This window comes from Chrysochloris asiatica, unplaced genomic scaffold, assembly GCF_000296735.1.
Source record: "Chrysochloris asiatica unplaced genomic scaffold, ChrAsi1.0 scaffold00026, whole genome shotgun sequence".
NCBI classification, from domain to species: Eukaryota; Metazoa; Chordata; class Mammalia; order Afrosoricida; family Chrysochloridae; genus Chrysochloris; species Chrysochloris asiatica.
The window spans coordinates 6,557,432-6,579,667 of record NW_006408544.1 but is presented as its reverse complement, the minus strand read 5'-3'; the positions used below and the strand labels follow the sequence as shown (position 1 = coordinate 6,579,667).

Genomic DNA, 22,236 nt, shown 5'->3' with positions numbered 1-22,236 from the left:
ACCACCCAAGACCTGAATGGCTGCTGCTGTCAGCAGATAGCCAAAAGTCCATCACCCATGATCACCACCAAAGCACAAGATTCTTCATAATCCCCCATTCAGGGACAGCACCAAGATAGCTGGGCTCGGTCAGTTATTTAAAACAATCAAATATAGCACCATTGAAAAATACAGGGCCTAAAGCCATACTTGATCTGATTATCTACACATAACACATACAGAAATTGGGAATTAAAACTTCTGGCACAGAAATCCGTACAGATGAAAGAAATAATAAAAGTACCTTTGGTCACTATATAAAAACCTGGACATTATTTTAAGCAAGGGGAAAAAAGACCAACCATCCAAGTTTCAACCTTTGCTTACAATCTTTATTGAAGTTATACAAAAAGAATCCCCCAAAAGTGAAAAAATACATTATATACAAAAAAACTTTCCCTCAGCAGGAAGCTTCTGCTCCCTTTAACATGCAGTGCTTTCAACTGTAGCTCCGGCCTCCACTGTCCCCTCCACTGCTGCCCGGCTTTCAGCTGGATTCTCAGCCTGAAAGACAAACAGGGAACCTGGACATAAGTGATCCTAGTTTAAGTCATTCCATTGTATATACCAGTTAGGCTTCAGAGTAAGTGAACACAGATCCTGCCAACTCTGTTTTGTTCCTTATACAAGGCAACTCCTGAATTCTGAACTGTGATTAATGTGCTTACATTACTAACTGACATGGGCAATATTCATTATAAGAAAGTAGAAGTGACCCAGCGTTCTTTGCTAGTCAAATGCCTTCTTAGACATCTGAGGTAACTAAATTGCCAGACTTCTTTTCCTGTTTCTTATTCGCTGCTTTTTAAGTGTTGCACTCAAGCAATCTAAAAAAACTCAAGGTGGGGTGCGTTCATTCAAGAGGCCAAGTTTCCTCAGGCCCAGAGAACAAAGAGAAATGAGACAGAAGTAAAGCCCTGCTTAGCTGCCCACCTCCTCCATGTTTTCCGAAACTTCATTTCCACTGGGAACCGCATCATCCCCACTGCCTCCATTCACCTCCGGCTCCTGTTTGGCTTTCTTTGCATCATCTTTCCGGGGACTCTCTTCCTCTGGTTTCCTCTAAAGATATTAATTGTGAATGCTTCACAAATGTATTTTAAAAAAAACAACAAAAAACAAATACACATCTAACTGCAAACCACTTACTTAATCTCTGTGTTGCAAAGACCCTGAGAACCCAGCTCTAAGGGTCTCTCCCTAGCCACAAGGACAACGGAAGAAGGAAGCTGGGGGGCGGGGGGGGGGCAAGCCAGATGTCAAACTGAACTTGATTTAAACAGTAACCAAACTCCTGAACTTGAATCAGGAAAACAAACAAAGAATTGCTATAACAGTAGGCAAAAGACAAACTCAGAAGATCTATTGTCAAAGAAAACTTGGAGCCTCTCTTCACTGGGCTCATCTGACAGTTTTCCTAATTTTCCTTGGGCTGAGAGAGGCCAGCAGAACCTGCCAGAATAGGCATAAAGTGAAACCTGCCTTCATACAAAGATCCTCGTCACCCTTACAAAGTGACTTTCTGTAGCTTATTTGTGCTATTACATGTGTTTACTAGAAAGTCTGTTCTCCTTACGGATCCCTTGGCACATACACACAAGGTATGGAGAAACCTAGAAAAGAAACCACTATATATAGATTTACCTTCTTCCTGACAAGGTGGGAAATATCAGTCACACAGTTTGATGAGGAAGCACCATCAGTTGGCTTTCTGCTAGCAATCTGTTAAAAGGAAGCCTCTATTAGCAGTGTGCAAATTACATATTAGACAATCACTTGAAGCCTACTATTAATTGACAAAAATCACCTGAATACCCACCATGGAGACTGAAGAGCCTCCTCCACTAGAAGTGAAACCTGTAGTAGAACTCTCCACCTGTGAGAGATGACAAACCCAAGTGGATCCCAGGAATAGAACCCAGGCCACCCATAGTACTACAAGGTTCCCATCATCTAAGTAACTGATTATAACCTGAAATGCTAGTGTGGTCTCCATATAGTAAAAGGATCATTCATTTCCCCAGCATAGGCAGAGTGGAAATATTAAACTAAATCCTCTATGTATGTTATCTGCAGGGTAGGAAGCTTCCAAATATCCTCAACAGTCAAAAGCAGAGCCAGGTTTTTCAGGATAAAAGCTTTCAATGCCTCACTAATCAATATAGAAGTTTTTCAGAGATGCTCTCACATTCTCCGTCTACTAACTCCCTGGAAACCAAATCATGACTACAGTTCTCAACAAAGAGAACACTAACAAACATGATGCTCTCAATGGGACCAAACGTGCTATGAAGAAAACTGAACCAACCAGAGTAGCTTTCAAAGCCAATTCAGCTACATTCCCACTACGCTGGGACTCCTTTGCATCTTCTATCTTCTCTCTAATCTCAGGTAGCAGTTCTTTCAGCTCCTCAATTTCTTTCTCATATTCAGTAGGTGATTCTTCAGCCTCCTTCTGGTCATTTAGGACAGCTGTAAAGAACACGCTAAAATGGTCAGTAGCAGACACCAAAAAATTTAAAAAAAACAAAAAACCTTTTCAAGACGTTGATCCATCAGGATCCTAAAGAAACAGCTAGTGCTCACTTACCCATTCTTTTTTCAATGACTTCAATAGATTTGCTGAATTGTGTCACTGCCTCGTCATACTGAGAGTTGTACCCATAGGCCAAGCCTAGCTGGTAGTGGGTCTCTGCAAGGAGACGGTCATGGGCTTCTAGGTACTGCTCTTGCAGGTTTAGGCAAGCCTGAAACTCCTCCACAGCTTGCACATAGTTCTCTAAATAAAGGGAAAAGGAATACCGTTTAACATAACCTGCTGTTGTATTTCCCACCTATCCTGTAAGATGCCAGCTTTCCATTTCATTATAGCATTTATTATTTATAAAAAAAAAAAAAAAAAAAAGGCACATCAAAATGACTAACAAAAGTGATTTATTGATGACTTTCAGTAAAGTATGTTTTAAAAAAAGATTGTTCTGGGGATATATAAAGGAAACCCAAAGCTAGCAACCTCTTTTTAAAGCTCACAAATTCATCAAGCTAGACTTCAAGGAATTTATTAGAACTAGAGGGAAGAGGAAATCAGGAAAGAGAAGAACAATTTAAATGTATTACCAGATTCAACACTAACTTCTCCAAGTTTAAGATGTGCCTGTGCAGCATAAAGCTGAGCTTCTTTTGTTTCTTGCCTAAAAGAAAAAGTCATCAGAAACCTGAATGGCAGTTTAATCCTAAACTGCTTTCTATTTTCAACCATCAAGTTTCTATCCTGAGCCAAAAAGCACAGAGTTTTACCTTTTAAAAATGATTTTTGCTAAATCCAGCATATCCCAGGCAAGTTCTAGGTTCCCAATCTCCTCCTCGTCATTTTCTTGAAGAGACTAAAGGACATCAAAATTACTGTTAGTAGGCAGAAGTACACAGGAAAGATCATGTAAAATTTAAATAGTATTTAAAAAAAACAAAACAAAAAACAATTGATATAGGATTCAAAGGTTCAAATTTCAGACTTTCTTCCCTGAAAAAATCCCTACAAAGTTTCTATACTAAATCATCACCTTACCATCATAGCACACCAGTGAGATGTAAATCTGCCCTATCAGACAAGACCCTCTGGGATGAAATGAATCTGTCCATTCTAGGCATGATAAAGGATCCCCAATCTGTAACCAAGAAACAGCTATCTATAACATTCACACCTACACTAGTTAACTCACAGTCCTACTATAAGCATATAACACTGAGTGAATAACTTACTTTGTTTTCAAGAACTGAATCATTTGGTATTTCTTCACCCTTATCATTTTCTTTATCCTCCTCTTCTGAGCCTTCAGTTTCTGTAAGCAAAAATTTATCAGTATTGAGAATACAAAATTTCACTATTAGTTTGAATATCAATCACTAATCTGAAATATGGTTGACCAGATGCTAACACAGGTCAGTTAACATTTAACTGAATCATGTCAGTGGTTAGTTTAATTCCAAGTCCAATCCGACTTACAATATGTATAATCAGTATAGGTCAGACCTTCCGTAATCAAAGGGATGAGTGTTTCCCTTAATAAAGGGCAATCTGAATAAATCAGAGAAAGACAGATAGATAAGGCTAAGAAAAACCCAAAGTTCAAGTATTTTAATCCATTCAGAACAAGAATGTTCAAGAGACTAACCTTCCCACAGTGCTATGAAGAGACAAGCATAGTCCTACAAACTCTTACCAATGAGCAAGCCACAGACTCCAGCCACTTCCTAGCATGTACAGAATGTGAGCAGGTAGTATGAGTTATTTTACTCAAATACCTTTTTAATGATTTTAAAAAAATCTTGCAGTCATTATCAACACCACATTTTCACCATCTTGACATACACCCATTATGCCTAGTAAGGACAGGCTGCTCATAAATAGCTCTGCACTTACTAAGACAAATTAAAGTATCAATCATTTTAATGTCAAGTGATTAAAATGGGTTTGTTGGTACAAACATGAGGTAGATGAAGTCATACACCTACCACCTCTGATATCTTTCATTAAGCATTCTTAAACACTAACACCAAGCAAAGGCATTTAAGTATTTGTTGTTAAGTGCCTTCAAGTCAGTTCCAACACATAGTGACCCTGTTTGGATTTCCAAGGAGCCGCTGGAAAATTATTTGATCTGCCAACCTTGCAATTCAATGTATTATCTTACAGCACCCTATCAGGACTCCAAATATTAAGTCCCATCTATCTACTTGGGAATATAAATGTGACAATTAAGCCTTGGGTCATTAAGTCAAGTTTATGGACTTTCCCGTTTCCTGCCAATAGTGCTTTAAATATGTGAAACAGGCAGAGAAAACAAATTCTTATATGTTACAAATATTTAAGACAAAGTCTTAAGAGTCTATAACCTCTATACAAACAAAAACAAGTCTTTTATCAAGTGGCTTGACTTTCTTTTGAAACAAACAGGAACCACCATACCACCATTATCTTTCTATGTCAAAATTTCCATAAGTGGTTTGTGAATGTGGCTTCCCAAATGTAGACTAGATGGGTGGTTTTGTTGATTCTAGCAAAGAAACCCATCCTTGGGTATGCAAGAGTGGTTAAGGTGAATGAATGTATTATTGCTTATAATAATATCACCTATATTCAATATGCCCAATTTGCAGGAGATATTAAAAAGATGAAGTATTAAAAGTTGTAATTTTATATGCTTGTTTGGTATCTGTCCCTATTCATACCGGAATGCTAGAAAATGACATATAATCTGGCAGAAATTATTTACCTGAAGTTTTGTATCAAATTTTAAAACTACAATTCTTATAATGGCTGAGAAGAGTACTGGTTTCTCTTGAGAAATCTAACCTGTACTACCTACACAGAATGGCGATAGGGGAACTAGGTTATCAAAAACAATATTTTCCATTGGGTAACATCTACCCAGATATCAATGGGAATGCCCTGATGTCCTTAGTAAGGAATTATGCTAACTTCAGCTTCTTTGAATGTGGGGGAGGAGGAGGCCCGGGGCGCGTATTAGGAGTCTTCACAGAAAACAAAATGCTATTTTATAATATTTCTCCGATCTTCAAACACACATGAAAGCAATAAAAGCTGGAATAATGACTTAGAAAGCAAAGAAAAGACCTTTAAAAACCAAATTGCTGAGTCTAATTGCTTTATCATTTCCACAGAAAAGTCAAGTAACCACTACAGATTGGTTGGTGTTAGTTCATCTGAACACGGCCAATCTTAATGGCCTATAATTTCAAAATGTCATTCACTTACCAATCATAAGAGTACCAAATAAAGAGCATGCAAGTTATTTGTATTGGAGATACTGACAGCCCAACAAAATAGCAAAAAACAAAAAACACAACAACAAAACAAAACCAACCAGGGGTGGTACAAAATAAGGTTTTAGTTTTTTAGTTAAGAGAAAGCTACTTGATCAATATACAAGAAAAAATTCTACAAAGTGGTGGTGTCATGTAAAGAGGAATAAAACTTAGAAATAAGAGCCTGCGTTCTAGAGCCCAATCCTTTTACTGGCTATACACTTAGGACAAATTATCTGTCATTACTTATGAGAGGGTTTCAAAAAGTTTGGGAAAATGGAGCTAAGAGATTATGGGAAAAGAGTACCTGATACACAAAACTGAAAAATTACATGATTCAAAATTTTGTGATTTTTTTAAAATGAGCAACCAACGAAATTTCTGATGAAGATAATGGAAAGGATAGAAAGTTCCTTGCTGTGTGTGAGATCAAGAAATATGTATATCTGACTAAAAAAGTCATAATCTCTCATCCTTAATTCCTCATTTGTTCATTTATATAACCACAATACTCTTAACCATAATACCACTACATATTTACACTATTGTTTTGAAATCATAAGCAATAGGAGAGCACTCTAAGAAAGATACTTGTGGAACTGTAATTTAATTGAATAGTTTTTCATTTTAAACAAATCGTGGGTAAATACCTCTACTTTTGCTTATCATTTAAGGTCCAATAAGCCAGAGCTTATTATTACTCTTGCTCTTTATTATTAAATATCAAGACATGGCAATTTCCTCATAACCAACTGCTAAAAGCCCAATGGTGATACCATTTAGCTAATTCACTTCTGGTCACCATGCCTGTGGTGGCTGGAGTGCAGGGACCTGCACATAGGTAGAAAGAAGGTTACCAAATAAAACTGCAAATATTAATGATGGGTCTTGGAAAATCTACCTGTAGTTATAATGCCAATGTTAGATGTACTTTATTCAGCAGAATCCTCAAATGATAACACATTTCAAGTCAGACTTGCCAATTAAAAAATGACTAATGGGAGGCTTACTAACTAATGAAATTGAACCACAATATGAATAGTGGTACTATTGCAAAGCATCCATATTTAATAATATTTTAAGAAAAAAACCACTTTTTTAGTAGCCAAAGCAAGCATGAGAGGGGAAAACAGTAAGAGGGTTATGATAAGGTTGTCTAGATTTTTAAAATGTTTTGTTTAGACTATTTAGTTTTAACTAATATCGTTAAACCTCTAAATATTTTCTGACGACTAAGAATAGGTAAGAGCATCATCAGAAGTCGTAAATCTGGTGATACAACATTCAGGGGAAACGTTCTCATTTAAATGGCATGCCTGCTTAATTAAGTGTAACATTTCAGTGGATTCTACTGCTCTGTTCCTGCTTTCTAAAGCAGAGAAAAGGACCCGTTTGAACAATAAAATAAAAAAATCCAGAGGCATGCAAGTGAACATCCATTCAGCATTCTCTGCCAGCCTAGCTCGTTCTCTCCCTATTTCACTCTCCACTCCTCATCCACCTTTTTCATCCATCTTTATTGGCTAGAGTGGTGCAATGAGTTACTGATAGCTAGCCAAGTCACAGAAATCCCGAGGAAGCCTATTTTGCAGTTAGTAAAAAAGCATTAGTTTATAAGCCAGATAACACTTGCTGCTTTTTAATGTTATTTTCTCAACTTTCTCTAAAAACCCACCCCCATCTGCACTCAACCCTTTACTACTCCAAAGGCAGACGGAAAATCCTGAATGAAGGCTGACTTTTACCCATGATTAATGGTAATCATTTAAATCCAGAAATATACTCCACCCACAGCAGCTCTTGCATCCCGGTTACCTTCACCCTCTTTCATCTGTTCTTCTCTCTCTTGTGTGTCTTCAATAGCCGTTATCTTAACTTTGTCTTCAGGTGATTTCGTAGTAGCCCCCTGGGCTACCTTAGTCTCAGTCTCAACCCCATCTCCAGATGCCTCTGACTCGTCTATGGACAGTTTAGTTTCCACCTGGCTAGGAATCAGCTCTGCCCTAACATCCTCCTCCTCTACTCTTGAATCATCTTTCGTTTCTGTTGGTCCTTCTGCAGGTGTTTGTAATTCAATGGGAGTCTGGTCTCCAGTGGCTGACATTCCATTGACTTCACCATCCTTTAGAGGAACTTCAGCCTCCGGTTCAGGTTTTTCAGAGACTTCTGATCCAACTTCTACAATTTCTGTTCTCACATCTGTTGATTCCTTATCAAGGGCCACTTCTTGCCCTACAAGTAGCTCCTCAAGAACAGCCTTTTCGGGCTCGTTTTCAGAAGGAGCTACCTGTTGCTTTGGGTTCTCCCCACCCAAATCCACAGGCTTGACTGTTAGGTCTCCAGGTTCTGCTGTTACCTCCACTATAGTGCCCTGCTCTTTTAGAGGAACAATAGACTGTTGTTCTGAAGCTTCTTTAGGCTTTTCCTCCATGCTTATAATTACCTTTTCCTGCTTCTCTTGATCTCCTTTTTCTCTGTACTCTTCTTCCTCCTGGATGTTTGTTCCGGTTGCTGATTTTCCTTCCTCAGCAACAGGTACTTCTGTTTCTGGCTTCCTAGAAGTGACCTCTTCTTTATTCAGTCCTGATGCTATTGCTCCTTTTGCCTCTTTGGAAGTTTCAGTTAGTTGATCTGGGGTTGATTCAACCTTTACTTGCAGCTGTTCAGCAGGATCACTTAAATCCATATCTTCTCTTTCACCTTTCTCCATTTCAGTTTCTTGTTTTTGATCAGTTTCAGGCTTTAACAGAGACTTGTCTTCTGTTTTTTTGGCTTCTTTTTCTCCCATCGCGTCATATACCTGTCCTCTCAATTCTTCCCTTGCTTCCTCTACATGGTTAAAGAACATGAAGCATAAACATGTCTTCGAGTTTAATGATAAAGGCATAAATGGAAATGTAAAAATTTAAAAATACATTCCCTTTAAACCCTCAAACAGCCTGGCTTGTTAAGCGTTAGCAGATGACTTAAATATATCTGGCCCCACCCCCAAGAAAGCAAAGAATACCAGGCTAGCAGAACAACTTATTCTAAGAGAAACACAAATTCCTTAAAGGATATAGTTTTACTTGAGCATTCTGAGTATCACTTAGGTAAGAAATGCCAAGCTTTTTGTACTCCTCTAAACATCATTGAATACCTGATTATGTGAATGTCTAGTGGAGTAGCCAAACTCAGCACAGAAATTAACATTTAACTTTCTTAAGACAAAATATAAAGGTCTCTGAAAATATTGCTATTAAAACTGAGCCACATAGATTTGAAAAAAATTGTATCAGATAAATATTTAAAGTTGTAGTGATATCTAGAACACCAAATAATCTGATTTGTTTGAGAATATATATTTCCTGTTACAAAAATTCTGCTCAGTTTCAGTAATTGGATAACCCCCATCAGTCTCTACCAGATGCAGGTGTCATCCAGGCATCTCAGGAAAGACCATCCAAGGCAAGGAGAGTCCTATTTCCTCATTGTACACAAGAAAAACACGTTTCATCTCTTGAATGTCAAATGCAACTCCACATACCATCGACGTTATCATTATTTTCTACCAAAGTTTCGTCTTCTGTTTTTTCTCCTTCCTCCTCTTCCACATGCACACCTTCCAGGGCATTTCCCAACACACCATTCTCCATTCTAGGAGAACAAAAGGAGAAAAATGCCAAAGGTATGAAGGATAGAATCTAAATTTTTCCTAATACAGAAATTATAAATTTATGGAGGAACAAAAGAATACTAAGTAAGTAGGTACAGGGAATATGAACTGCAAATATTCAAGAGCGCAAACTAGCAACCAAAGGAGCATGGAAAGAAATAAATACAATCTACCCCTTTTTATCCAGGCACATGAAAAGTCCAAAATGACTTCATCATTGTGGACAAGTAAGCAAAGCCTCTATATACCCACTTTACAATACAGCCATACTTCACTAACTTTGGATCTACCCACACTTTTCTATATAACCAATTAACATTTCTTAGCTTTACAAGATCTACCAGAACTGACATTAAGTGGATAACTGATTATTCAACTATTATGTACTCAATAATAATTTATTCTGGTTAGATTATGGTAAAAATATCCACAAATTTCAAATATACAATTAGTTTTATTTGCTATTCTCATATACTAGTACATTCCAATTGTTCTTTATTCATTACTTGTTAAGAGCGATTGTTTTGCATGCTAGCTGAGTGCTTTTAAAGAATCTGTTGTGCTTTACCCAACTTTGACCATACACTAGTAGAAAGATCTTTCCTTCTAATAACCCCAAAGTCAAAACTCTTTATATACTGGACCATCACAACAATATTCACATTGCTTCAAAACCTGGCTCATGAAATCTCAAAATGTGTACATCATAACATAAAACTGGCAGTACACAACATCCTACCTATAAACTGAGAATTCAAAGACATACCTTGCCAACTCCAGAAGTGATTTCCCATAGAAAAAGAAAGCTTCTCCACACTCATTAGCTGTTTCTCCATATTTTTTACCTCTACAAAGAGAACAAACATCGAAGATGTGAATTAAAATAAACATTTATTTCCATTTCTTTATCACAATAAAAGTTCCTGGACAGCATGGGAGAAAATGTGGAAAACAAAACTCAAAATCATTTTAAAAGACCACAAAAGACACTGGTGGAACCCCAAAGACTATGGTCCTTAGTCACTCTTTAGAGCAAAACTGATGCCCATGGCTTAATTTTCAGCCAAATAGGCAGGTCTATAACACTAGGAAGGATTCTTGGTGTGGTGCTATGGGTTAATAAGCTGGACTGCAAAGTCAGTTTCAACCTCAAACTCACTAGCTGATTTCTCGGAAACCCTATGGTTTGGAACTGACTTGATGCAGTCCAAGAGCGGAGGACCCTGGTAGACATTTTGTAAAAAAAAAAAAAAAATAGGGGAGTGGTTGATCTTGCAGTCTAGGAGTGGAGGATCCTAGGACCATCAAGGGAGAAGAGCAGAGTGTGGGACCCTATCCAGAAAAGCAGAGGTGTCAAGAGATGGAGGCAGGCAGAGACAATGACGTGCAGAGATGGAGTGATTAGGACTCTAGACTCAAGGAGGGAGAGTGGTTGTGTGCTGGCGGGCAGGAGGTTGGGGTGCAGGGTATATATTCCCTTTGGTTGTTTGGATGGTTATATACATCCAAAAACAAAACAAGAGGGCCTGGAAACAAATACTGTTGAATGATGATTTAAGGAGGGGATTGTAATCATTGCAATAAAACAAAATACGATAGGATGAATGTAAAACCGATGCTCTCCCATGTAAACTTATCACTCAAAACTATGTCTAGGAGTCCTGGTGTGACTTTATAGTTTATCCTGTAATGTTTATCCAGGACTGCTAACTGCAACCTTGGCAGTTCAGACCCAGCAGCCATTCCTTAGAAATCCTGTATAGGGTTTCTACTGAGTCGGAACCAACTCAACGGCAGTTACCGACAATAGAAATAACGTCAAAATTTTCTGGCAGTGCATTAATAACATCAAACTCATAAGAGAACTGAAAAGTAACACTAAATTTATCAATATGAGGAGTGCTGTCAAAAATTTCCCTGTAGTATTTGCAGTCATTTATGTAATACTATTATATATATTATATGAAATTTTTCTGCATGTTGATTCATATTAGAAAAACATGTAAAAATCAATATTAATAGATTGTTGGGTTGTTGTTAAGTCCCATACAGTTGATTCCGATTCATAGTGACCCTGTTACAGGGTTTCCAAAGCACAGCTAGTGAGCTTGTATACCAATCTGCAGTTCACATTGACCTTGCAGTCCAAGGCATTAACACAGAGCACCACACCAGGACGCCACTAATAGAAAGGAGCTCTGTTAGCGTAGCGGTTACAAATCGGGCTGCATACCTCAGGGTCAGCAGTTCGAAACTACCAGCTGTTCTGCGGGAGAAAGCCTCAGCTTTCTGCTCCCATAAAGATTTCCAGTCTTGGAAACCCTGTGCAGGGTCACTATGAGTCGGAACCGACTCCACGGCACATAACAACAACAATCATGAAAATACAATTTTTATAAATTCTCAAACCTATCTAATTAATGTTGCATGTTCTTCAACTAGACACATGTTCTAAATGACAGCAATTCACTACAATTAATATATACTCTAACAGCCAACCTGCATTAATAGGCATTCTTCTTGGTATAAGACAGGGGAGAAGAAGAGTCTATATACTCCATAATATTTAATGGATCCTAGAAGATGAGTAAAGCACATGGAAATATAGCACGATATATTGTTAAGAGCATGATCTCTGAAATTATGTTACAATTTTGTGCTAATAATACCAGTAGAAAAGTAGTATTGTGCCAACCATCATGAACTCAAAGTGTTTTTCCCAGGATACTTTGTTGTTGTTAAGTACTGTTGAGTCCTTTCTGGCTCAAAACAATCCTGTATAAGGTATCCAAGGAGTGGCTGGGTTTGAAATGACAACCTTTTGGTTAGGAGTCCAGTGCCTACCTTACAGAGCTAGACAAGGACTCCTCCAGGATACCACCAGTGCTAAAATCAGGAAAATCCCTGATAAACCCAAATTAGTGGTAATTTGACCCAAAAATTTACTTTAAAAAGTTAATGCTACCCAGTTGACCTGGCTTCAATGACTGAAAGATCAGAGCTCAACTAGAAGAAGAGGGGAAAAAAGTAATCTGATACAATTTGATGAATTTGACCTACACCTATGAATGCAGTAGCTCAAAAGAGGGAACAAATCTTTACAACAAGGATCATTCCCACCCCCCACTCCATACACAAGGGTAGACAGGGATGGGCAACTTGGACATTGGCTACCCAAATTGGGGGGTGGGGAAGGCTACAAAGGCAAGAAATGACTGGCTTACAAACTTTCAAGAGGGAACCTAGATCCAGAGGCTGCTGAGGAATGTAGTATCTCCACTTAGTATCCAATCAGTCTGGGCGGGGCTGATGAAAGGAGATGGGAATAGCACTCATGTGGTATAACAGTGAATAACTGTTATCAAGACTGATTGTGAGGGTTGGAAATGTAAAGATAGACGTTTTGTAGCAAAATGAGGGGAGTGGTTGACTTTGCAGTGTAGGAGCGGAAGTCCCTGGGACCATCAAGGGAGAAGAGCAGAGAACAGGACCCTACCCAGAGAAGCAGTGATGTCAGAGAAGAAGCAGAGATGAAGTGGAGAGATGAAACAGCTGGGGACTTTAGACCCAGAGAGGGAGAGGGGCTGTGTGCTGACGACCGGGGGCAGGCTTGTTGTGTACACCCTTTGGTTGGTCGACAATGCATGGAGGGGATTGAAACGATATACGATAGGATGAATGTAAAGCTAATGTTCTCCCATGTAAACTAATTACATAATTCACAATAAAACATTAAAAATAAAAGTTAATGCTGAATTATTTCATTGTTACAGTGACAGGAATAAACTACATGAAAAAAAATCAGAACTTTTTTTAAGCTCTAGCTCTTCACTTTTTTTGTATATATGCCATTTGATAACTCAAAGCTTATTAAAATTTGATAGGATATCACAGAAAACACACAATACTTACAAAAGACTAGCTGCTTCCTGGAATGCATTGACAGCTGCTGGAATATCCCCCATCACCAGATGTTTCTGTCCTAAACCCATTAGTTTCTTGGCTTCACTATCCACATCCAAACTACAAGAAAAATAATTGTTTCCAGTGTCAAAGAATTATTTCAAAAAACACACAATTTTGAAAACCTACTATACTTCTTGTTAAGACCATCAAGTTGTTTCTGACACTTAATGACCTTGTATATAGTTTCTGAGGAACAGCTAGTTGGTTTGAAGCAGCCAAACTGCAGTTAGCAGTCCAGTGCATACCCTACAGTGCTATACCAGGACTCTATACAACTATGTCATTATTTGCCTTATGTGCTGTGAAGCATAGCAACCCTATGCACAAAAGAATGAAACAGTGTCCAGTACTGTACAGTCCTCACAATTGTTACGCTGAAATCCATTGTTCCCAATCCATCTCACTGGTTGGGGCGGGGTTTCTTCTTACTCTTTTATGCTGACTTAGCAACCATGTCCTTCCTTTCTCTAGGGACTGGTCCCTCCTAATAACATATGTGAAATATGAGAGATAAAGTCTCACCATCACAGCTTTTAAGGAACATTCTGGCTGTATTTGCAGATTAGTTTGACAGCATTTAACAACAACACTCATTGGTCCAATTGTCAGGCTTTGGGCTTTTTCACATTGAGGTGCGATACATACAGTATCAGTTTGTTGCAAGATTTCAATTTGTATTCCTTCAATCCCCACAAGACTATGTTGTTGTTATTGTTAAGTGCCATTGAGTGGACCCAACAGACTATACTTAAACCATAATAATTGAAATTTTAAAAAAACTTTTATACCAATGTACTACTCTGGCAAGGCCAAGCAAGCTCACTGCAAAGGGAACATTTCAAAAACTTGACTAGAGTATTTTTTCATAAAGGATTACTTGGTCACATAGCCCGTACTGTACATACTATAAATATTTGTTAAGGTTTTGATTTAGTCAAGAAGCTCATAGCCACATCAAGATGGAGAATTCATATTCAAAAAGATGTGGGGCAAACATAAAACTTAATAATTGAGAATAGTAACAAAAATCGAAAATGGTAACCTTACTAAGTAGAGATCCAAAATGAGAAACAAACATTTATAAGGCATGTGGTATGCTGAGGAAGAAGTAGAACTAAATAACTTTCCATTTTAATAAATGACCAAAAAACACATAGCTGGTCTTCATCACCATGATGTGGGTAGTTTCCTGGCCTTGACCCTCAAGGCTCTGGGGGTGTTTTAAAAAGGCAGCCATTTGTCCAGAGGACTGCTCCCCTAGTGGGTTGTTGTTAAGTGCCATCGAGTCGATTCTGATCCATAGCGACCCTGTATAGGGTTTCGAAGGAGCAGCTGGTGAGCTTGAACCATGGATTTTGCAGTTCAAACAACTTTGTAGCCTGCCACATTGGCCCTCAGCTCCACACCAGGGTGGGGCCCCTTAAAGTGGCCGAGAGACCCTCCCTAGAGTTTTGAGAGTTGTAGTTCTGGTCTCACCTGTGAGATCTCAGTCTTTACATCCTTCCTTGTTTTTCCAATGGTGAAAAAGTGTCAGAAAACATAATTTGGGGCATGACTAGGGCAAATAACATTAAGAATTGACTATATGCAGATCACATTACTGTCCAAGAAATACTGTCAGTTTGACCATAAAAAAACAAAAATTTAAAAACCCAAGGGGTTGTTAGATTCCAGTCCATAGAAGACAGAGTAGAACTGCCCCATAGGATTTCTAAGGAGCGCTGGTAGCGTAGTGGTTACGAATCGGGCTGTGAACCTTAAGGCAGCAGTTCGAAAGTACCAGCCGGAACCGCGGGAGACAGATGAGGCATTCTGCTCCCGTAAAGATTTACAGCCTCGGAAACCCTGTACAGGGTCGCTATGGGTCGGAACCGATTCGACAGCACTTAACAACAACAATCCTATGGAGGGTAAGTGCTTAAACAGTGTGCCTCCAGTGCTGCTTCTACCACAGAAACGCCAATTCATTGCTATCTATGTAGTCAATTTCAACTCCAAGGGTCCCTATATAGGCTTTCAGAGACCATAATCTTTAATAGACAGTCTCATCATTCTCCCTCTGGGCTAGTGAGTTTGCACTGCTGGTCTTGCATTTAGCAGAATAGGACTTCTTTCAGAGAAATAACCCTTAAATCCTCTTGCCTTTCACTGGTTTTTGTGCCTCTCCTTATAGGAGCTGCAGTCTTGGTGTGGCACTGTAGGATTAAGAAATGGACTGCTAAACACAAACAAGGTCTGCAGTTCAAATTCACCAGTTGCTCCTTGTAAATCTGATACAGGCTCTCTATGAGTCAGAACTGACTTGACAGCAATGACTTAACAACTTGGAATAGCTGTCTTCCTATCTACGAGTCTTCAATTAATAAATGCCTGCCGCTCCCTACCACACCCATGTTTAATAAATATTAAACATTCTGGTAGCATAGTGGTTACGAATTGGGGTGCTAAACCTCGGGGTCGGCATTTCGAAACTACCACATGTTCTGCAGGACAAAGATAAGGCTTTCTGTGCCTATAAAGATTTGCACCCTCGGAAACCCTGTGCAGGGTCACTATGAGTCAGAACCAATTCCACGGTACTTAACAATAACAAATATTAAACTTAATAATTTTTTAAAAACCACTGCTATCAGGATTCTACACTTTGCTTTAGAACATGAAACTGGAAGGCACCAGTTTGCTAGTGAACAATCGCAGACAGAAGTCAAGAGCACTACTACCATCTTGAGCCTTAGTATTAAGTTTCAGATATCATTCATAACTATTATGCTCCCTTGACTGCTAAAGTCAGGGAAACAGAACTTAGTTCTCAGGCAAGGTATATCTGAAAATAGATTAAAGCTACTCCCTTAGTCAGCCCAGAGCCAGCTCTGAAACTTGCCTGGTAAAGTCCCGTAATGAAACCTGGGGTCTATACGTGACCGAGACACACTCAAGGCCAAGTCAATAAATTTTCCTATCTGCAATAGTCCCCATGCATGCTTATGTAGTCGTTCTGTAATGACATTTGTTCTCTGTGTTCTATAAACTTGGTTATATGGAGGTGGCTCCATCATCATGGATCATGATAGTAGTTCTCATCTGGATTTTGTCCCCCTTGTCATTATTCCATTTAATAATTAATAAAAGAGTGACAGAAATGATGCTGGAGATCACATTGATAGGATACTGCAAAACCAATTATTTGTTCATTTCAAATACCTTCTTTAGACAGTATAAGAGATGACTATACACATGGACCTTGCCAGATGAAATACACAGAAATCACACTGACTATATCTGTAAAAAATACTATGGAAACCAAGGCCAGGGACAGATTGTGGAACATACCATCAATTGGTCATATGCAAATTCAAACTGAAGATGAAGAAAATGAAAACAAGTCCATGAGAGCCAAAATATGACCTTGAATATATCTCCCACCTGAATTTAGAGGTCATCTGATACATTAAACACTAAAGACTGAAGACCAGAAGCGTTGTGGGATAACATCAAGATCATACATGTAGAAAGTAAAAAGTCATTAATTTGACAAGAAATGGAAACAAACAAGATGGCGGATCGGGTGGAAGTGCAGTAAGGAGAGCCCATCAGTAACAACACAGAATACTGGACCAAGCAGGCTCATGGGTGGTGCCAGAACTCTGAACCACATATAAAGGAATATTTAGAAGGTTGGAAAGCCTACAGCTAGGGGAATTTGTAGCAGAAGCAACAATTCCATTGCCTTCTAATTCAAAGACCCCCAGCTACTTCAAGAGCTGTCATCCTGGGTGAGACCAAGTGGGGGAAGGATCAAAACAGCCACGGATGCCTGACAGAACTGTGAAGATAAAGGTGTGGATACTCTTTTCTTTTGGGATCTGTTCATTAGTCCCTTGCTGTCTGTGCACCTACATTCTGGTGACTATAGAGGTGCCTGAGCTAGTGGACACCCCAGCCACACCCTCGGAGGATCCTACTACCCTACTATGCATGCGCACAGATCTCCTCGAAATTTAAAGAGACAGTTTCCACTTAAAACCAAACAGCCACAGCCGGCCCTAAACTGTTTATAACTAGAAAAAAGGCCTGAACGGGGATTGTGAAGCAGGATAGGCAGACAAGAAAGGAAATAGGCTGAAAATTAAATCCTACATTATGTCAAACAACCAACATTGGCATCTTGAAATTTCTCAAAAAAGTGAAAAGGGAAGCCTATCTCCTGATCACATCTACCTGGAGGCAATCAGAAAGCATAAAAAATACCAAAATACATACCCATCTAAGTATTAAGGCCACAGATAACCCCTGAATATGCCCAAAAAAAAACAGAAGCAGATGACCATATCTGCACATGTCCAGAAACGAGATAAAGCGACTGAGGCAAATGAGCTGGAAGTTGACCTACACTCCATACTGGGAGATGGGCAGGCTATAGAAATGCCTGAGAAAGAATGCAGAAAAATGATTATAAAATGCATCAAAACACTATATAATGGAGTTGAGAAAAATAAGGAAGAAGTCAGGAAAGCGCTACAGGAACAATCAAGATAGAAGCCAGAACTAGTGAACTAGAAGATAAATCTCTCAACACTACTAAGACAGATGAGCAAACACAAAAAAGGTTTTAAAATTATGAAGAAGGCCTAAGATTCATGATGGACAACATGAAGAGGAATAATTTACGGATTATTGGCATTCCGGGAACAGAAAAATCACATAAGTCAACAGAGGAGATAGTTGAAGAGCTTCTGGAAGAAAATTTTCCTAACATCCTGAAAAGTGAAAAGATAAGCATTCAAGAAGCTCAACGAACCCCAGGATGGATAGATCCTAAAAGACAATCACCAAGACATATAATAATCAAGCTCTCCAAAATCAAAGATAAGGACAGGATCTTGAAAGCAGCTAAGGAAAAGAGAAGTGTAACAAGAATCCTCTACCCAGCAAATATGACAATCAAATATGATAGTGTAATCAAAACATTCCAGGTTAAACAGAAGCTAAGGGATTTTGCTAAAGCCAACCCTGCTATGAAAAACAGCCTAAAGGAAGTTCTGTGGACTGAGAACCAATAAGAACAGACAACAACTAGAGAATGACGTACATGGCAGCAGCATCCCGAACTCAATCGAATAATGGAAGAGTTCAGAAAAGAATAAAATTATAAGAACAGAGGATCTGGGAGGTCAGTCTATGATCAAAACAATTACAAAGTGAGGACTGTACATTCATGGACTAAGAAGAGAGGGATTAAGAGCTGGTTGCCAGAAGGCAGACTTGCAGAATGTGCCCTTTGGAGATATAGAACAGAAAATTTCAAAGATCAGCTCAAGAAGATAAAGCCAAATATTACAACAAAATATGCAAAGATCTAGAGTCAGAAAATCAAACAGGAAGAACATGCTCAGCATTTCTCAAGTTGGAGGAACTGAAGAAAAAAAAATTCAAGCACTGACTTTTGTTATTGCAGGATTCTATGGACAAATTATTGAACGATGCAGAAAGCATCAAAAGAAGATGGAAGGAATACACAATCATTGTGCCAACAGGAAATTGTTGATGTTCATCCGTTTCAAGGGGTAGCATATATGATCAAGAGCCAATGATATTGAATGAAGAAATCCAAAGTGCATTGAAGAAATTGGCAAAGAACACGATACCAGGAAATGATGGAATAAAAATTGAAATCTTTTAAGAAAGTCAGGTGGCACAGGAGGCACTCACTCATCTCTGCCAAGAAATCGGAAAGACGACTATCTGGGACTGATTGGAAGAGATTCGTATTTGTGCCCATTCATTCCAAAGAGATGGGACCCAATGGAATGTGGAAATCATTGGATAATATCTTTGATACCTCATGTGAGTAAAGTTTTACTAAAGGTAATACAGAAACACTGTAAGCATAAATTGACAGAGAAATTCCAGAAGTTCAAGCCAGATTCAGAAGAGGCCGTGGACAAGGGATATCATTGCTGATGTCCGATGGATCCTGGCTGAAAGCAGAGATTATCAGAAAGATGTTTACTTGTGCTTTATTGACTACGCAAACGTTTGATTGTGTGGATCATGAAAAGCTATGGATAACACTGAAGTATGAGTATTCTAGAACACTTGATTATGCTTATGAGAAATCTGTACATAGACCTAGAGGCAGTTGTTCAAACAGAACATGGGAACACTGAATGGTTTAAAATGAAGAAAGGTGTAAGACAAGGTTGTATTCTTTCACCATACTTATTCAACCTGCATGCTGAGCAAATAATCTGAGAAGCTGTGTTATATGAAGAACGTGGCATCAGGATTGAAGGAAGACTGATTAACAATCTACAAAATGCATATGTTACAACCTTGCTTGCTGAAAGTGAAAATATTTACTGATAAAGATCAAAGAGTACAGCCTTCACTATGCATTTGCATGTCAATGTAAAGAACACAAAATTCCTCACCACTGGACCACAGAACATTATCAATGGAAAAAGATTGAAGTTGTCAAGGACTTCATTCTTCTTGGATCAACTATCATTACTCACGGAAGCAGCAGTCAAGAAATAAAATGCCATATTGCATTAGGCAAATCCAAAGCACAAGACCTTTTTATAAAGTGTTGAAGAGCAAAGATGTCAGTCAGCTTTTGGGCTAAGGTACGCCTGACCCAAGACACAGTATTTTCAATTAACCTCATACGCATGTGAAAGCTGGACAGTGAGTAAGGAGGACCATAGTAGAATTGATGCTTTTGAGTTATGGTGTTGGAGAATATTGAAAGTGCCATGGGCTGTCAAAAGAAACAACAGATAGATCTGTGTTTGAGGAAATGCAGCCAGAGTGCTCCTTGGAGGCCAGGACAGCCAAACTTTATCTCCCATACTTTAGACAAATTGTCATGAGGGACCAGCCACTGGAGAAGGATATCATGATTGGTAGGGTGCAGGGTCAGAGAAAGAGGAAATTCCCTAGCGAGATGGACTGACAAAGTGGCAGCATCAATGGGCTCAAGCGTGGCTACAATTGTGAGGTTGGCCCAGGATCGGGCAGTGTTTCGTTCTGCTGTGCATAATGTTTCTGTGAGTCAGTACTGTCTTGATGCCACCTAGCAACAACAACAATATGTATTTTAATTTGGGGTTTTTTCCTCTATGACAACTTTAAGTTACAGACAAGTACCTTAATGCCCTGTGTACTTGGTATGTATTAAAAATAATGAAACATTGTTCCATGTAAACAATCTTACCTCTCTATCTTATCTGCAGAGGTAGAAGGAGCTGGGGCGTCTTCCTCAATTCTACAATGAAAATTCCGGAAGGAAAAAAAAGGTCAAAATAGAAAATATTTTAAGCCTGGAAAAGTTAAAATACATAAAGCCATTTAAAAAAGTTATCAGTTATTAAACATCCAATATAATTCAAGTATTGTATTAAAGATTTATTTATATTATCAAGTTTAGTCCTTATGCATTCAAATACCTATTAAATAAATACTTGCTAGGCCAAAGGTGCTCTGGTAGCGTAGTGGTTACGAATTGGGTTGTGAACCGCAAGGTCTGCAGTTTGAAACTACCGCTGTTCCGCGGGGGAAAGAGGAGGCTTTCTGCTCCCTTAAAGATTTACAGCTTTGGAAACCTCGGAACTGATTCCACGGCACATAACAACAGGCCAAAGGTATACCATAACAAACAAGGTAGTCGCATCCTATCTTGCTGAGTGTGATCAGATGGAAAAGCAGTATTTCTGTTATTATATAATCGCTCATAAAACTGTTTATTAGGGCAGGGAACTTTTTTTTTCTGCCAAGGGCCATTTGGATTTTGGATACTTGTAACATCATTCAGGCCATACGAAATTAACTTAAAAAGTTTGCCTGCTATATTTTGGTCAAACATTTAATTAACTCACCTTTAATGTGATGACTTGAATTGTGGTTGCCTTGGTAGGGCCAGACCAAATTATTTTGCAGACAGGAAACGTTCCCTATTCTTGCTCTAGAAGTTGGTACCTCAACCAAAACAATTCTCAAGAACAATTGAAATAAGATATTTTCCAACAGGCAACCCTGATCTAACATATAAAAACTACGGGAGTGCTTGATAAAGGAAGAACATGATTTTTCCTAAATGAGCTACATATGCAACTATCATCCCACATTTCTAGAGTGGCTGCCAGTTGTACCATTTGTATAATAGCTTGTTGCTGCCCTGAAGAGCCAGTTCCAAAAACTGCTGTGGTTTCTGCCCTCTGGTTAGGGCCCATGGTTAGTCTGCAGAGATTACCGGACCAAAAAGGCTCAGGGGATGATGCCAGGACTCTGAACCACATACAAAGGAATATTTAGAGGGTTGGAAGGCTTACAGGTAGGGGAATTGGTAGCAGAAGCAAAAAATCCAGTGCTTTCTAATCCAAGACTTTCAGCTGCTCCTAGAGCCACCACTGATGCCTGACAAAGCCATGGTGATAAAGGTGTGGACAATCCTTTTTTTGTGTGTATCTGTTCATTGGTCTCTGGCTGGCTGCGCACATCGATTCAGATGACTAAAGGAGTGCCTAAGCAAGTGGACACCCCACCCTCAAAGGGTTCTACTATGCATGAGCAAAGATCGCCTCAAAATTTAAAGTGACAGTTTCCACTTAAACCAAACTGTTGCAGACCGTGTAAGACTAGTCAGAGGTTCGAGGCCCTCCAGGGCCGAGTGTAACAAATGAGGCCACTGGCAGTTAATGGCAAATTGCTTTCATATTAATATTCAGGTATATATATTAAATTAATACACT

General features: G+C 38.9%; 1 protein-coding gene across 1 annotated transcript in view; it reads right to left on the bottom strand.

Moving 5' to 3' along the window:
• Positions 1–462: 462 nt before the first annotated feature.
• The window catches only part of NASP (nuclear autoantigenic sperm protein (histone-binding)), a 49,437-nt gene continuing 27,663 nt past the window's right edge, over positions 463–22,236 (bottom strand). Inside the window, exons 2-15 of the mRNA XM_006839705.1 lie at positions 20,703–20,753; positions 13,433–13,543; positions 10,287–10,367; positions 9,392–9,501; positions 7,681–8,694; positions 3,799–3,878; positions 3,337–3,422; positions 3,157–3,230; positions 2,630–2,818; positions 2,348–2,511; positions 1,859–1,915; positions 1,684–1,761; positions 973–1,101; positions 463–543 (exon numbers count right to left, since the gene is read on the bottom strand). Of these exons, the coding sequence (XP_006839768.1) occupies positions 463–543; positions 973–1,101; positions 1,684–1,761; positions 1,859–1,915; positions 2,348–2,511; positions 2,630–2,818; positions 3,157–3,230; positions 3,337–3,422; positions 3,799–3,878; positions 7,681–8,694; positions 9,392–9,501; positions 10,287–10,367; positions 13,433–13,543; positions 20,703–20,753 (2,305 nt within the window). The remainder of the gene's footprint in view (positions 544–972; positions 1,102–1,683; positions 1,762–1,858; positions 1,916–2,347; positions 2,512–2,629; positions 2,819–3,156; positions 3,231–3,336; positions 3,423–3,798; positions 3,879–7,680; positions 8,695–9,391; positions 9,502–10,286; positions 10,368–13,432; positions 13,544–20,702; positions 20,754–22,236) is intronic.